Source organism: Delphinus delphis, chromosome 18 (genome assembly GCF_949987515.2).
Source record: "Delphinus delphis chromosome 18, mDelDel1.2, whole genome shotgun sequence".
Lineage (NCBI taxonomy): Eukaryota > Metazoa > Chordata > Mammalia > Artiodactyla > Delphinidae > Delphinus > Delphinus delphis.
Window position 1 is genome coordinate 32,969,105 of NC_082700.1, and position 16,915 is coordinate 32,986,019.

Sequence of the window (16,915 nt, forward strand, 5' to 3'; positions counted from 1 at the left end):
ATAAACAATTCTCTTTTGTTCCAGTTTTCTTGAGTCTGATACTATCCTTAGGATGGTACAGGGTGTGACAAATGATACTTTTTTTCTGATTTCTTCCTGTCCCACCCCCATGTTTATTAATATCAAATTTTGTTAAAATGATATTGAGTTATTTCAACAGAGCAAAGAAGTAGATGAGAAAGAGGGTGTCATAAAAATTTATCCCTCAGGCGTTTAAAGCAGCTGTAGGCAGAACCACTATTTCATATTCCAAGGCAACTTACTTGAATCATTACCCAGTTGCTTGGATCCTCAGGTAGAGATGTGAATAGTCCAGCAAAAACTTCTCTTGATATAAATATGAGTGGATGAAAAAATGAGCCCTAGAAAATCTCTGCTGAAGCCACTGGAAATGCTTTTGGAAGTAGTAACAGAGTAAAGAAATAAATTATGATTTTAAGTACTTAAAAAGGACTGTGGAGAGTGAAACTTTTTTATTCTCTTAATTTTAACCCACTTTGCAATAATGATGGAAGATTTATCAGAACTTAATCATACTCATAGATTCCTTCTGAGTATATGGCCCCATTTCTAGGGTTGATGGAAAATGTGATGCTTATGTTGTTAGGTATAGATAGAGTGAGAAATTTATTTCTCAAGGAAATTGATAAGATTATAAAAAGAAATGGCTGGCAGATTTTTCATAGTATCATAGAATGTCTAAATTTAGATAGTTTCTTGATTCCTCAAAAATTCTCAGTTTTAACCGTTTATCTAGGTGTGATCAGATTATAGATAAGTGGTTCCATGTCATCCAAACTTTGGAGAGTCTGATTGTAAACAAGAATGTTATTTAATATGATCATTAAATTAATAAACTAATACAGTCATTTAAATCTGACATTCCATGTCAATTGATATGACTAGTTAGGAGTTTAGATGATGGAGAGGTCCATCTACCTAGGGAAAGGAAGGAATGAAGCCTGGATGACTTTTTCTGGCCCCAGAGAATATCTCTGGTGTATACTTGATATTGTTTATTAGAATTAGAGATCTTCAGCTCGGTGGTTTGTGACCACCTAGAGGGCTGGGATTGGGAGGGAGGGAGATGCAAGAGGGAAGAGATATGGGAACATATGTATATGTATAGCTGATTCACTTTGTTATAAAGCAGAAACTAACACACCATTGTAAAGCAATTATACTCCAATAAAGATGTTAAAAAAAAAAAGAATTAGAGATCTTTTTTCTTAACTATTTAAAATTTTTACAATAATTTCTTTTACTTGCTCCTTATTGCTCATGTAAAGGTGAAAGTCAGACATTAAAGAAATCTTGGGCAAATTAATCCTTGATTTTTATTATTTTCATTTAAATATGATATCTTTTTTTCACTTTGGGGTTGCTCTTGATACTAGATGAACAAGGATTTTGAAGTTAATTCTCATTCAGTTTTGTGGATGCTTTTAGATGATTTTAGATTTAGGGTTAAAGTTAGGATTTAGGATCTTAACATTTTATTCTGCTATTTGTGTTTTATTTAGATCCAGTACTTCCCTATTTATTTTTTGACTACAGAGGATAATAAACTGAATATTGTAAATGTAATAATGAAAAAAATCGTTATATCTGCAATTTTACTTGTAGAATCTTTCTGAATTGTGGAACTAGTCTTAAGGCCTGTTGATTCAAATTGAGAATTGATTATAAAAAGACTGTGTAATTTGGGAGTTTCTAAGGAGAGTCTAATAAATAGTACCTTCTTTTTTACTTTGGTTCTGAATCGATTGAGAAAGAAAGAAGTGGCAGATGTGGGCCAAAGTATCAACTTTACTACTGATAAAAATTAATTTGGAAGATATGGCTTGGTGGGAGAGCCAAATGGATGCATTAATTGAACCACAAACCTGACAGATTTGTACACTCACTTATTGCAGTGCCAATCCAGTGAAGAGGCTGAGTAGGTACCTCCTCCTCAGGGTCCCTACCTAGATCCCAAGAAAGGAAGGGTGAGGATGAGCCCAAAATATACAGTATATTCCTCTCGATCAGATAAGTCATTTCATAAATGGGTGTGTTAGTTTCCTGAGGCTTTTGTTACAAATTCCCACAAACTTGGTGGCATAAAACAACAGAAATTTATTCTTTCACAGTTCTGTGGGACAGAAGTCTAAAATCAAGGTGTCAGCAGGGTTGGTTCCTTTCGGAGGCTCTGAAGGAGAGTCTGTTTCATACCCCTCGCATAGCTTCCAGTAGCTGTGGGCAGTCTTTGGTGTTCCTTGGCTTGTAGATGTGTAACTCCAATTTCTGCCCCCATTTTTTTCTTCCCATGGCCTTTATACCCAGTGTCTTTGTGTTTATTTCCCTTTCTCTTCTAAAGAAGCTCATCATTGTATTTCTCCTAATCCAGGATCATCTCTTTAGATACTGATCTTAATTAGGTATGCCAAGTCCCTTTTCACAAATAGGGTTATGTTTACAGGTTCCAGGTAGACATATGTCTTTTGGCAGGACCACTATTTAATACACTAAAAGGGATGGAGAGGCCAGGAGTTGGAGTAGTTAAATAAGTAAACTTGCTGCTTGCTAGGAAACATCAAGATCTGGGACCAGGTGTTCCTCCCTAGCATTCCTAGCTTTTCGTTCTCATGGTCAGCCAGTTGTAGTGAAACGCCCAAGGTCGCGAGGCCCCTCCACAAGACCACCAGAGTCGAGAGTCAAAGCCAAACGGCAAGGGTCATTTATTGCAGGTTCGAACCTGGACCTCCGCGCACTCGTTGCCGGTGACGCTAAGAGGTCCTGGCGGAGTTTAGTACAGGTCTTTTATAGACAGGTACAAACAAGTTCGGGACGTTCTGCAGGGCTTTCCAGGGGTGGGGAGTACTGATTGGTTGATTTTTGAACAAAGACACTAGTCGCTGTCTGATTGGTTGGACGGTTGCAGGTTGACTTTTGAATAAAGACACTAGTCGCCGTCTGATTGGTTGGACGGTTGCGGGGGCGGGGGGTGGCGGTCAGCAAGCGTAATTACAGAAGCGAGAGCGGTAGTTAAGTTTCGGTTTCCTGAGGTTTCGTTTCTCAATTGGAAATACTTAAGACGGGGCCATGGTCACAAAAAGAAATAGTGCAAACAGGAAGACTGATGCAACCCTAGCAGTGCTGCGGCCTCCACCAGCCCAACGGCAGGGCGGCGGGAGGCTGTGCGCCCAACTTCAGGCGGCGCTCCCAAATGTGGCAAGCCCAGCGCCGCGCCCTGGAATGGCCCTTTTTCGGCCCTTCTCCTCCGGGAGGAACAGAAAAGAAACTCCAGGAAAGGCACAAATTGAATGCAGGGCATCAACTCAGTCCTATTCCCACCAAAGTAGAACATAGCCCCTCAGTAGGAGATCAGCAAAAATGGTCCTGTTACCCCCTCTGTGATTGCATTGTTGGCATTATCTTCAATTTGTGTTTCTTTGGCAGAATCTTTTAAAGCCACTTGTCCATTTTGTGATCATTAATAGTTAAAACTAGGTAATATCTGTATATCCATTTAACTGCACACAAATAAATGTCAGTTTGTCACAATACATTGAAAGCAAACAAACCAGTGAAGGTGCCATGTCAACACCCTTGAGATGTAGATATCCCCAAATTCTATAGAGATGCCTTGTTACCTGTATGTCACATGGACTGAATGAGAGTGTCTTTGTTGCTCTGATTATGAAGTATTAGGAACATTTAATTTCTTTCTTACTAAGAATTAAATAGAAACAATTGTTTTCCTCCCACACTTCAACGGATGTGCACTCCCTAGTATCATTGTGGAACACATAAGTCTAGATCACCACTGATTGTCTAATAGAACTTTTTGCAGTGATGTAGGACAGTCTGTATATGTGTTGTGCAGATATGGAACACTCAAAATGTGACAGTGTGACTGAAGAATTAAATTTTTAATTTCACTCAGTTTTAATTAATTTAAATGTAAATTTAAATAGTTATATGTGGTTAGTAAAGCAAAGGCTAAATATTTGTCAGTGTCTAGGCTAAAAATATTGGGAGTAGTAGAATATAGAGAATGATGAACATTATAAGAACCGTTAACATGCCTCTGGTTTAATTTAAATGTCTTTATTTTAATGGCATTAGCAAAAGTAAAAGAAAAAGTTTATCCTGAATTAGTAGCTTATCTACATTTGTTAAAGGTTTTAGACTTATTTCAACTTAGAATTTTTTTTCATACTTGAAAATTAGATGTAAGTTTCGTATCTTTTCTCTAATTATATTCTCTAGGGCTAAATTTATAACAAAATTACTGCTTTTCGGGAAAGATACTGGTAAATATGAAGTGGAAATTTGTCAGCCTGGGAACATGCTTACTCAAGAAATTGTGTAAATGTTATTTCACATTTCTCTTTGCTGAAAATATAAATTAAACTAATGCATACAGAAAGATTTTACTTAAAAAGCTATAACAAAAAGCTTTTTTTTCTTTGTAAGTATGATACTACTTAATGGATATAATATTTTATAATGTAGAAAGTGTTACTTTATGTTAAATTTATTTTTCAGACATGTAAGCAGATTTTGCTCTCATTCCCCAGTTATACCATAAGTGTTTTATTATATAAAAACTTTTAACTTAATATTCAATAGCTAGTTAGCCCATCAATTTTCTTTTTGTCTTTGATTAAAATATGGCTAGATAGGATGTTTATTCTCCTTACTGCCAATGAATAACAACATAGCATTAAACTCATTTAAAAAGGAAATGTGACAATAAGTCAAGTATAGTTCACACTTCTTAGATTTTATATGGTTTAAATTTTGGAATTTTTTTTTTTTTTTTTTTTTTTTAATGCCAGAAGAAGGTGTACTTTAAACTTGATGTTTTTGAGCAGAAAACATTCCTTTCAACTACTACTGTAAAGTTGATGTCCCTTAAAAAATTACCAAGTTCTTTAGTTCTAGAATGTCTGTTAATGTACATGGGTGGAACGGGGCATATATGTGAACAATTTAGAGCACATAAGACTGAAAACATCTTTTAATATACCTTTAATTCAGAAAAGTAACTTTTTCCCTGAAGTTTTTTCCTGTTATTTTCTGAAAATGAATTCAGAATTATATTAAAAAAATTCTTCAGGAGACTTTTTTGAAGTTTTATCTTTAAATACAAAAGAAAAAAAAACCCACACTAATGTATATAACAGTTTAAATTTTGAACTTATTTAATTGAATTATCATTATAAATAATAAAGTAAGGAAAAGAGAAACATTTTAAGTGAAAACAAAGCTATGGCTAAAAGTGCTATTTATTCCTTTGTCTTTTGACAGCTTGAAGGTCCATGTGTTTTGCAAATTCAAAAAATTCGCAATGTTGCTGCACCAAAGGATAATGAAGAATCTCAGGCTGCCCCAAGAATGCTGCGTTTGCAGATGACTGATGGTCATATAAGTTGTACAGCAGTAGAATTTAGTTACATGTCAAAAATAAGGTAATTGGCACTTTATGGTGTACATTTGTTATAAGTGTTTAAAGGTACTGTTCACATTGGATTTTGTTTTTAAGACCTTTGAAAAGAAGGAATGAACTCTTAAGTGCATGTTACAGTTTTTCAGAATAAATTAAAGAGTTTGTATTTTTACTTTATCTGTAAAGAAAAATAGTTTAAAATGGAGTTAGTTGCTCCTTACTTTTAAAGTTAATAATTAAAAACAGAAATTTTAGGTGTTCTTACATGGAATGTAAGCTTTTCAATTTTATCACTAAATTTTAGGTCATTAAAATTTTTTCAGAACAAAAATTTCTTTAAATATGTCACAATTTCTTCCTTGACAGTTAGTTGCATCCATTATACTGTTTAGCAGTCTAGACATGGTACTCTGATAGCAGATGAGTGAAAAGTTACACTTGGAGGAGCATAGGTGATTGGCATCGTGGTATGTGGGAGGAAATGTGGTAGGTTGAGGCCTTGTATGCCATGTTCAATGATTTCTTTTTTTCTTCCTTCAACTAGTGTCTGCCTTTAGTGAGGGAGGCTCCTTCCTTAGAAGATATATTTATTCGTCTAAAATGTTGATTTTCATATACAAAGGGGCGTATATTGACTTTGTGATTATGTTGTCTTTTTTTTGAAGAGTAGAAAGAGTCCTACTTTTATGGAGAAACTTCCATAAAAGGAAACGCAGCCTTTCCTCCTTTGACAAATTTAATCAGATCCCCTCCAGGGGAGTTCACAGATGCCTGAGAAGAAAGACTTGCCATGTAATGGCTCATTCTCTCATTTTACTGCTGTATATTTCTCTGAGGTAAATGAAGACACAGGATCAACCCAGAGAGGAGGGTCCCTTACACTGTTTTCTTTTGTTGAATTTATTACAGTTTGACCGTTGAAAAAAAAATGTTGCTGCTTTCTCATTCACTCATCATTGAAGTAGCATGTCTACTTTTGGTGCTGTAAAAACAACAGCTTACAGAAGTGTTCTCACATATGAACAATTTGGGAGACCATTTTCAAAATAAGTTTGATTATTGGTTATCTTAGAAGGAAGGTAGAAGAACTCACTAGAGAGGATAAACCAGGAACTGGTGTAGAATGTGTTTTCTCTACTGGACATTGCATTTCTCTGGGGTGCTTCTTTCCATTCATCTATCCTACCTCCAGCCCCACTTCTCACTGTATTTTTGTTTTTGTTCTGTTTTTTGTTTTTGTTTTTAATTTCAATGAAGAGAGAATAAAGGAACTTGGGAGTGTGAATAAAGTATTAATTAAGCTACAGTATGCTCTCTGAGTAAGAGTTATTTATGGCCCTGAAGGTGATGTAATAAAAATTATATTAAAATTTTAGCACCTATTTATTCTTTTGTGGGAATAGAACTGTAATTTAATTTGGTGAATAGAACTCTTTATCAATTATCTTAATGAAATTGTATGTCCAACTTCAAGTAATTCACCATGTTTTCCTTCTTAACCTGTTAGAGAAAGAATTTGGGAAAGGTACAGTTATTTTACATAAAAAATTAGCTCATTATCTGCTTTCAGATTAGCTTTTAGTTTTAAAAATCACAATTTAAATGCCCTTGTAATTTGCTTGCTATTTTTTAAGGTCTTTTGTAGTTTCTTATGTTGTTAATTTGTGTTTTTTACATTTTCATTTCATTTCCAATTTACTAATGTGTTAGAAATTATTGGCGAAAAATGGTTTTAAAGAACACATATTGGTCTTATATAAATGATGTAATTCATTAATAATTTCTTTAGAGGTAAAGAGTATAGAAGCCTGGTACCCTTGGTGCTTAGTTTTTTTATTTATCCCTAAATGATGACTACAGAGTTAGAAAATCTGTATCTGCTGATTAACTGGAATTGGGAAAAACTTCACTTAGTGTAAATGTATTCAGTTGTTGCTGATCTTGAAGTTTGATAGACATTGTGGTAAGTTGCCTACATTTACCACCACACAGCTCTCTACTTAAGAGTTAGGTTAGGCAAGGCTGTCCATGACCATTTGTTTTCTAAGTTATATAGGATGACTAAGAATGATTAAGCTTGGAGTCCTGAGAATAATTTTTACCAGATAATGTCTTACTCCATATGGGCTCTTTGAAATCTTAAAAATAGGCATATTCTATTTCTTCCTGTTAATAACTGTTTTATCAACTGTCTTTCTTAAAAAATAGACCAGAGATACCAGTGCTTTCATAGATTTGCTATTGCACTTATCGGCACATGGTGAATTTTATAAGCTTTTAAAAATGTGATAATGTAGGGGGCTTCCCTGGTGGCGCAGTGGTTGAGAGTCCGCCTGCCGATGCAGGGGACGTGGGTTCATGCCCCGGTCCGGGAGGATCCCACATGCCACGGAGCAGCTGGGCCTGTGAGCCATGGCCACTGGGCCTGCACATCCGGAGCCTGTGCTCTGCGGCGGGAGAGGGCACAGCAGTGAGAGGCCCGTGTACCACAAAAAAAAAAAAAAAAAAATTTGACAATGTGAAGTCTTTCAGCATGATTTTCTAATTTATCCCAAGTGTTTTAGGACTATCTTTATTCCTATTTGGAGTTCTTTACCCCTTGCTGTATGTGCGAAGAGATGCAGTGGGGCTTGGTATATGTGCTTTTACTTTAGAATAAACCTATGTGATGAAATGGATTTCTTCCACTGTTTCCTTTATTAAAAGATTGATAGGAGGTGTTTTCTCTGGTGTTTGTAAAAGGGGTCATGGTGTTATAATGTTTGCCCCGCATCTGATAATGTTAACCTATTATGAAAAAATACTTTTGAAGTCAGTATGCTTTAGAGTAAATAACTCTCATTTGATCTTTAACTGGATAGTTAACCAAAAAGAGCATTGTTTCATGTGGATTACAGTAACTCACATAGGTGTTCAATGTCTAAGATTATTACTGGTTTGATATCTCTTCTGTATTGAAATTTAATTTTATAATATAGTATATCTTTGCAATAATGCACAAAGCTCAGAGGGGGGAAAAAAGGGCAAATCTTACATTTATACAACATGGCATGGTTGAGAAAGTACTTTCATATCTTTTACTCTATTTATCTTTACCATAAGTTTGTGAGCTGTGATTTTTATTATCCAGATTTTTTTATTTGTTTGTTTGTTTACTGACTTACTTATTTTTTATTTATTTATTTATTTTGGCTGCTCCGGGTCTAGTTGCAGCACGTGGGATCATTGTTGCAGCATGCAGGATCCTTAGTTGCAGCATGCAAACTCTTAGTTGCAACATGCATACGGGATCTAGTTCCCCGACCAGGGATCAAACCTGGGCCCCCTGCATTGGGAGCACCGAGTCTTACCCACTGGACCACCGAGGGGGAAGTCCCTATCCATATTTTTTTACATGTAGAAAAAAATTAAGGTAGAAAATGACAGTCTTGTACCTGGTCTTCTGACTTCCTCCCTGATGACCTATTCACACTATATAGCCAGTCACCTGAAAAATAGTTTTCACATTAGTGCATTTTGAAGAATTTTACCAGGTCACAGTATAAGACTGAATTCCAGTTTGGGGAAGGAGCTTAAATGTGTTTTAACTCTTTTTTTCTCTTTGCTTTAGCCTGAACACACCACCTGGAACTAAAGTTAAGCTTTCAGGCGTTGTGGACATAAAAAATGGATTCCTGCTCTTGAATGATTCTAACACCACAGTTCTTGGCGGTGAAGTAGAACACCTTATTGAGAAATGGGAGTTACAGAGAGTAAGTGTAAACTAAGAATGGTTTGAACTTTTAAAACACTACACTCTTTTTATTGTATTCTCTGTTTTAAGGGATCTTTCTATAATGGCTAGTAAAATTAGTTCTTTATGCCAGAGTTGAATAGAATGGAACACAGTGATCTTTACAGAAACTATCTACCTTTGTTTAACCATATTGTTCTTCTAAAACAGATGTCATTTTCAGTATTTGTTACATTTTATTACATATTTTAAAGGCCATTCTTTACTGAGGAGTTTTCAAAACTGCCAAGATACCAGTTGTAAGATATGTGTAATGTATCTGTATATAATTCTTTCTTCAGAAAATAAGTGTTTGTGCATATATATGAATAATGTATGTGTATTTGTCTTATTCATACACACACACACACACACACACACACAGATACAAGTGAAAGCAAATTAGAATTTCACTATAATGAAAGGGTTCTTGTTGCATTTGTCTTCCTAGTCACATTAGTTGATGTTTTCACCATTTATGTTAACAGTATCTTTATCCTCCTAGTCATCTAGGTTATCTAGTAATTGTCCTTCTACTTTGCTTCTAGCCACGAGTTTTATTGATCCTCTGCAGTCAGATCTCTTGTCAATCCCTTGCTCTCAGGTTCCATTGCCATTATTGTAGTTTAAGTCTCTGGCCTGAACTACTTGCAGCCTTTTAACTGGTTCCACCATATACCCTTTCTCCATCTTCTAACTTATTGTACTTCGGCCAGATTATCTTCAACATAATTCAGATCATGCTACACCCTGCTTTTATTTCACATACCTTAATCTGGGATTCAGGTCATTTATAATTTAGCCCTAGTTCCAGCTTACCTTTTCAACTTTCTTAATTTTTTCACATAGGTTTTGTTTTAGCTAAATGGAACTACTTACTCTTTCTTTGATTCTCTAAGCTTTCCTCAGTTGCACTTTTGAAAAAGAAAAAAGATTTTCCCACTTTTAAGACATTCATCTTAGTTTCTCTCTCATCCCCATGCTTTTAGACTCAAAACAAGTGCTCGTATTTTTCACAAAATGAAATAATTGCTCCTTTATTGAATTCTTAGAATACTTTATTCATTGTATTAAGAAGTATATTACTTTTTATCTAGCACTAAAATTATATTTATTTCTTATCTCCTTTGATTGTAAGCTTTTTGAGGTCAGAATTCTTGTTTGTGTTATCTTTATTCAATTCTAGAAATATTTGTTGAACAGTGTGTAGGTCTTGAGCTGGGCGCCTGTATCTGTATATCATGTAATTCACCTAGCAGTCTTGTAAGAGAGTGTTATGTCCATATGGATCAGAAAATAGGCTTTAAGAACCGTTAAACTTATTTTATGATTAGACCACTAATAAGTGATGGATCTGAGCCTTCCTGTATCTCCAAAGTGGTGGTCCTGAGTCTTATATGTAATAAACATCATAATAAATAATAGTGAAATAAATGAATTACAAGCACATAGAACTAATTACTCTTTGAATTAGAATTCATGTTTTTGTGCCACTCTCAGATCTTGTCTGTTGTCTAAAGTGAGTCAAGGGGCCTAGCAATATTTCAAACTTTTGGTATTTTAAGATAAATTACTCTTTTCTATCTTCTAAGTTTGAAAGTGCCTCTGTTTGGGATGTAAATAGATAAGGAAATTTAGGCACATTTTTTATTCCTTAGTACTCATTCCTTATGATACTAATGTGCTACACTTTGGGCTGCTGTGAAATATAAGATACTATTATATACTATATAAGATACTATGAAATATAAAATAATATTCCATAACTGCATTGTTTGATTGAAAATGTTGCACAAGCAAGTAAATCGGAAGTGGTTTGATAGTTTTATATAAATAGCCAAGTTTATGAACTTAAAATTTCCTGGAGAAATCCCACCCATTTCATGTGATCTTTTCCTTTCACAAATTAATATATTGTATTTTTATTATCATTAGAGATTTTTAAAAGTGTGTTAAGATGTTGTCAAGTCAGACCAACATATTATACATAATTTTTACAACCCAGCCAGAACTACCTTACTAATTGTAAAGTCAGTCAGACATTCCTAGGAACTTCCTCACCTCCAGCACACACACGTACACACACACAAACACATACATGGATCAGTAGTACTTTGATAGTTATTCTTGTAATGTTTTATTATATATTTTTGCACTTTGTTTCCTGAAAGCCATGCTAGTATTTCGTGTTAGGGGGCAGTAAAAATTTACATGAAAAAGAGTTTAAAAACATCTTAATATGATAATAGTTCTCTTTGGTTTTATAGTTTTTTTGATTTTGGTAACTATAATGTTGTAGAAATCATGGAGAGTTCAAATTACTTGAGCATCTGGCAGGTGAAACACATAGAAATCAAATGTACACATAGAAATAATAAACCATAGAGTTAATTTTGGAAGTAATGGGGTCCTAGGCATTCTTGCAAAATACATAGAGGGGGAAGAGAACATTGGATAGTATTTGAAGCATGTGTAGGTGTTGTAGTTGTAGCAAGTTGGATATAGACAGGTGACGAAAAGAAAAACTCAAACCTCAAAGTATGATAAAGATAGGTTTTGGAGAGTTCTGTAGCAGATATAATTTGTAAAGTAATGTAGTTCTATAACATTTTAGTGCTCCCCCCCTCACCTCCTATGACAGATAATTTTTAAAAAATTTTTTCTGTTTTTAAAAATTGTAAAGTATACATAACAAAGTTTAACATTTTAATCATTTTTAAGTGTAAAATTAAGTGGCATTAAGTACATCCTTATTGTTACACAACCCCCTCCCTCCAGAATTTTTTATCTTCTCAAATTGAAACTCTGTACCAATTAAACAATAACTTCCCATCCCCCCCTCCCAATCTCTGGCCACCTTGTACTCCAGCTATCTCATAATAGTATAGTCATATAGTATTCACCCTTTTGTGTCTGGCTTATTTCACTTAGCATAATGTCTTCAAGGTTCATCCATGTTGTAGCATGTGTCAGAATTTACTAACTTTTTAAGGCTGAGTAATATTCCGTTGTATGTAAATGCCACATTTTGTTCATTCATCCACTAATGGACATTAGGGTTCTTTCCACCTTTTGGCTATTGTGAATAAAGGTGTTATGAACATGGGTGTACAAATATCTGCTTGAGTTCCTGCTTTCAGTTCTTTTGAGTTTATACTCAGAAGTAGAATTGCTGGATTGCATAGTAATTCTGTTTAATATTTTGAGTAACTGCTATATTGTTTTCCACAGCAGCTGCACCATTTTACGTTCCCATCTGCAATGCTTAAGTGATCCAATTTCTTGACATCCCTGCCAACCCTTGTTATTTCATGTTTTTTGGATAATAACCATCCTAATAAGTGTGAAGTGGAATATCACTGTGGTTTTGATTTGCATTTCCCTAGTGCGTAGTGATGTTTAGCATCTTTTCATATGTTTACTGGCTGTTTGTATATCTTCTTTGGAGAAATGTGTATTTAAGTCCTTTGTCTATTTTAAATTTTGTTGTTGTTGTTGTGTGAGTTTTTGATTTATTCTGGATATCAATTCCTTATCTGATATATGATTTGCAAATATTTTTCACATTCCATTGGTTGCCTTTTCACTCTGTTGGTAGTGTCCTTTGATGCAAAAGCATTTTAAATTTTATTGAAGTTCAGTTTTACCTGTTTTTTTTTCTTTTGTTGCCTATGCTTTTGGTGTCATATCCAAGAAATTGCAAAATCCCAATGTCATGAAGCTTTTTCTCTATGTTTTCTTGCTGAAGTTTTATGGGTTTAGCTCTTTGGCTCTTAAATTTAGGTCTTTGATCCATTTTGAATTAATTTTTGTACATGGTTTAAGACCTTTGCATATGGATATCCAGTTTTCCCACCCCCATTTGTTGAAGAGAATCTCCTTCCCCTATTCAATGACCTTATCTCCCTCATCAAAAATCATTTAACCGTATTTTTTTTCTTTATTTTATTTCTTTATTTCTTTATTCTATTAGTCTGTCTTAATGCCAGTACTGTTTTGACTACTGTAACTTTGTAGTAAGTTTGTAATCAAGAAGTATGAGCTTTTTTCAGGATTATTTTGACTATTCAGGGTCCCTTGAGATCCCATATGAATTTTAGGATGGATTTTTCTGTTTCTGCAAAAAGCATTCTTAGGATTTTGATAGGAATTGCATTGAATCTCTAGATCTTTTTGAGTAGTATTGCCATCTTAACAGTATTAAATCTTCCAACTCATGACCATGTGATGACTTTTCATTTATTGGTGTCTAATTTCTTTTAGCAATCTTCTGTTGTTTTCATTGTATAGATCTTCTTCTTTGTGTAATTTTATCCCTAAGTATTTTATTCTTTTTTATTCTAGTATAAATGGAAGCTTATAACTTGCAGTTGCTTTTTGCTTAGCCTAGTTCTCAGCAGTGACTTAAGGGAATTCCTATACAGGTTTCTGGAGTTTCATTTCTGTGCAGGCCTTTCTTTTTCAAAACTCTGCCCCAGAGCTTCCAGTTATTTCAGCCTGGCTTGAGCTGTGAGACATTTTCTCAACTCAGAACTCTGTGCTGTCTGTCTGCATTATGCCTCCAAGCAGAAAGGCAGAGTTCACCTGTTTGTTTGTTTTTTTCTCTTTCTCTTTGGGATTACAGTCCTGTGCTACTTCTTGCCCTATGTCTTAAAACAGTTGTTTCCTACATGTTGTCCAGATTACTAGTTGTAGAGGGAGATTAAGTCTTGTCTCTTACACAGTCATAGGATGGGAAGTAGAAATCCTGTAATATGCTTTTAATTATATACTGTGTATTGAGAGATGGTATTATTGGCAGCTTATGTGAGCTTTTAAGGAAGTCATGGCATAAACTGAAATGATTTATTGCTCTTTGAATGGTCTTTTTCTTTAATCTAAATTAAAACTGGGGAAAGGACCCCTAGATAAGTTTATGCATTTGCTGTTTTTTCTTAAACTAGGTTAACATCTTAAATACAGCTTATCAAGAAATGTGATATTCATATATAGTTTAAATTGTTCTTTGATTAATTAACTGAATATTACTGTTGTCTTTAGTCTTAGTTTTTTTCTATAACTTATACAAAATATATAGTATTCCTTTTATAATGCAGGGACTCTAGAGTAGGTGTAAGGTACATATGGTAATTTTTTAACTTATTTTTCACCATTTAAAATATTTTAAACGTAACATTTTCTATAACAATAATCATTAAAAATGCACAAAAAACTTCAGAGTCGAGAAGGTGTATTAAGTGACAACCAGTGCTTAACAGATATATGTTAACACCTCAAAGATAAAACAGATAGGAGGACTAGATGGGTGAAAAGATTCCTTATGGCATTTTTTTTTTAACATCTTCATTGGAGTATAATTGCTTTACAATGGTGTGTTAGTTTTTGCTTTATAACAAAGGGAATCAGCTATACATATACATCTATCCCCATATGTCTTCCCTCTTGAGTCTCCCTCCCTCCCACCCTCCCTATCCTACCCCTCTAGGTTGTCACAAAGCACCAAGCTGATCTCCCTGGGCTATGCGGCTGCTTCCAACTAGCTATCAGTTTTACATTTGGTAGTGAATATATGTCCATGCCACGCTCTCACTTTGTTCCAGCTTACCCTTCCCCCTCCCCGTGTCCTCAAGTCCATTCTCTAGTAGGTCTGCATCATTATTCCCATCCTGCCCCTAGGTTCTTCATGACCATTTTTTTTCTTTATATTCCATATATATGTGTTAGCATATGGTATTTGTTTTTCTCTTTCTGACTTACTTCACTCTGTATGACAGACTCCAGGTCCATCCACCTCACTATAACTCAACAAATAACTCAATTTCGTTTCTTTTTATGGCTGAGTAATATTCCATTGTGTATATGTGCCACATCTTCTTTATCCATTCATCTGTCAGTGGACACTTAGGTTGCTTCCATGTCCTGGCTATTTTAAATAGAACTGCAGTGAACATTGTGGTACATGACTCTTTTTGAATTATGCTTTTCTCAGGGTATATGCCCAGTAGTGGGATTGCTGGGTCGTATGGTAGTTCTATTTGTAGTTTTTTAAGGAACCTCCATACTGTTCTCCATAGTGGCTGTATCAATTTACATTCTCACCAACAGTGCCAGAGGATTCCCTTTTCTCCACACCCTCTCCAGGATTTATTGTTTATAGATTTTTTGATGATGGGTATTCTGACTGGTGTGAGATGGTATCTCATTGTAGTTTTGATTTGCATTTCTCTAATGATTAATGATGTTGAGCATTCTTTCATGTGTTTGTTTGCAACCTGTATATCTTCTTTGGAGGAATGTCTATTTAGGTCTTCTGCCCATTTTTGGATTGGGTTGTTTGTTTTTTGATATTGAGCTACATGAACTACTTGTAAATTTTGGAGATTAATCGTTTGTCAGTTGCTTCATTTGCAAATATCTTCTCCCATTTAGAGGGTTCTCTTTTATCTTGTTTATGGTTTCCTTTGCTGTGCAAAAGCTTTTAAGTTTCACTAGGTCCCATTTGTTTATTTTTCTTTTAATTTCCATTTCTCTAGGAGGTGGGTCAAAAAGGATCTTGCTGTGAATTATGTCATAGAGTGTTCTGCCTATGTTTTCCTCTAAGAGTTTGATAGTGTCTGGCCTTACATTTAGGTCTTTAATCCATTTTGAATATATTTTTGTGTATGGTGTTAGGGAGTCTTCTAGTTTCATTCTTTTACATGTAGCTGTCCAGTTTTCCCAGCACCACTCATTGAAGAGACTGTCTTTTTTCCTCTGTATACTCTTACCTCCTTTATCAAGAATAAGGTGACCATATGTGTGCGGGTTTATCTCTGGGCTTTCTATCCTGTTCCCTTGATGTATATTTCTGTTTTTGTGCCAGTACCATACTGTCTTGATTACTGCAGCTTTGTAGTATAGTCTGAAGTCAGGGAGTGTGATTCCTCCAGTGCCATTTTCCTTTCTCAAGATTGCTTTGGCTATTTGGGGTCTTTTGTGTTTCCATACAAATTGTGAAATGTTTTGTCCTAGTTCTGTGAAAAATGCCAGTAGTAGTTTGATAGGGATTGCATTGAATCTGTAGATTACTTTGGGTAGTGTAGTCATTTTCACAATGTTGGTTCTTCCAATCCAAGAACATGGTATATCTCTCCATCTATTTCTGTCATCTTTAATTTCTTTCATCAGTATCTTATAGTTTTCTGCATACAGGTCTTTTGTCTCCTTAGGTAGGTTTACTCCTAGGTGTTTTATTCTTTTTGTTGCAGTGGTAAATGGGAGTGTTCCCTTAATTTCATTTTCAGATTTTTCATCATTAGTGTTTAGGAATGCAAGAGATTTCTGTGCATTAACTTTGTATCATGCTACTTTACCAAATTCGTTGATTAGCTCTAGTAGTTTTCTGATGGCATCTTTAGGATGCTCTATGTATAGTATCATGACATCTGCAAACAGTGACAGCTTTACTTCTTCTTTTCTGATTTGGATTCCTTTTATTACTTTTTCTTCTCTGATTGTGGCTAAAACTTCCAAAACAATGTTGAATAATAGTGGTGACAGTGGGCAGCCTTGTCTTGTTCCTGATCTTAGTGCAAATGGTTTCAGTTTTTCACCATTGAGGATGATGTTGGCTGTGGGTTTTCATATATGGCCTTTATTATGTTGAGGAAAGTTCCTTCTATGCCTACTTTCTGGAGGGTTTTTATCATAAATGGGTGTTGAATTTT

General features: G+C 34.9%; 1 protein-coding gene across 1 annotated transcript in view; it reads left to right on the top strand.

The window, feature by feature from the left end:
- The window catches only part of TDRD3 (tudor domain containing 3), a 200,885-nt gene that overhangs the window by 105,874 nt on the left and 78,096 nt on the right, over positions 1-16,915 (top strand). The window contains exons 4-5 of the mRNA XM_059995586.1: positions 5,299-5,459; positions 9,048-9,189. Coding sequence (XP_059851569.1) covers positions 5,299-5,459; positions 9,048-9,189 — 303 coding nt within the window. The remainder of the gene's footprint in view (positions 1-5,298; positions 5,460-9,047; positions 9,190-16,915) is intronic.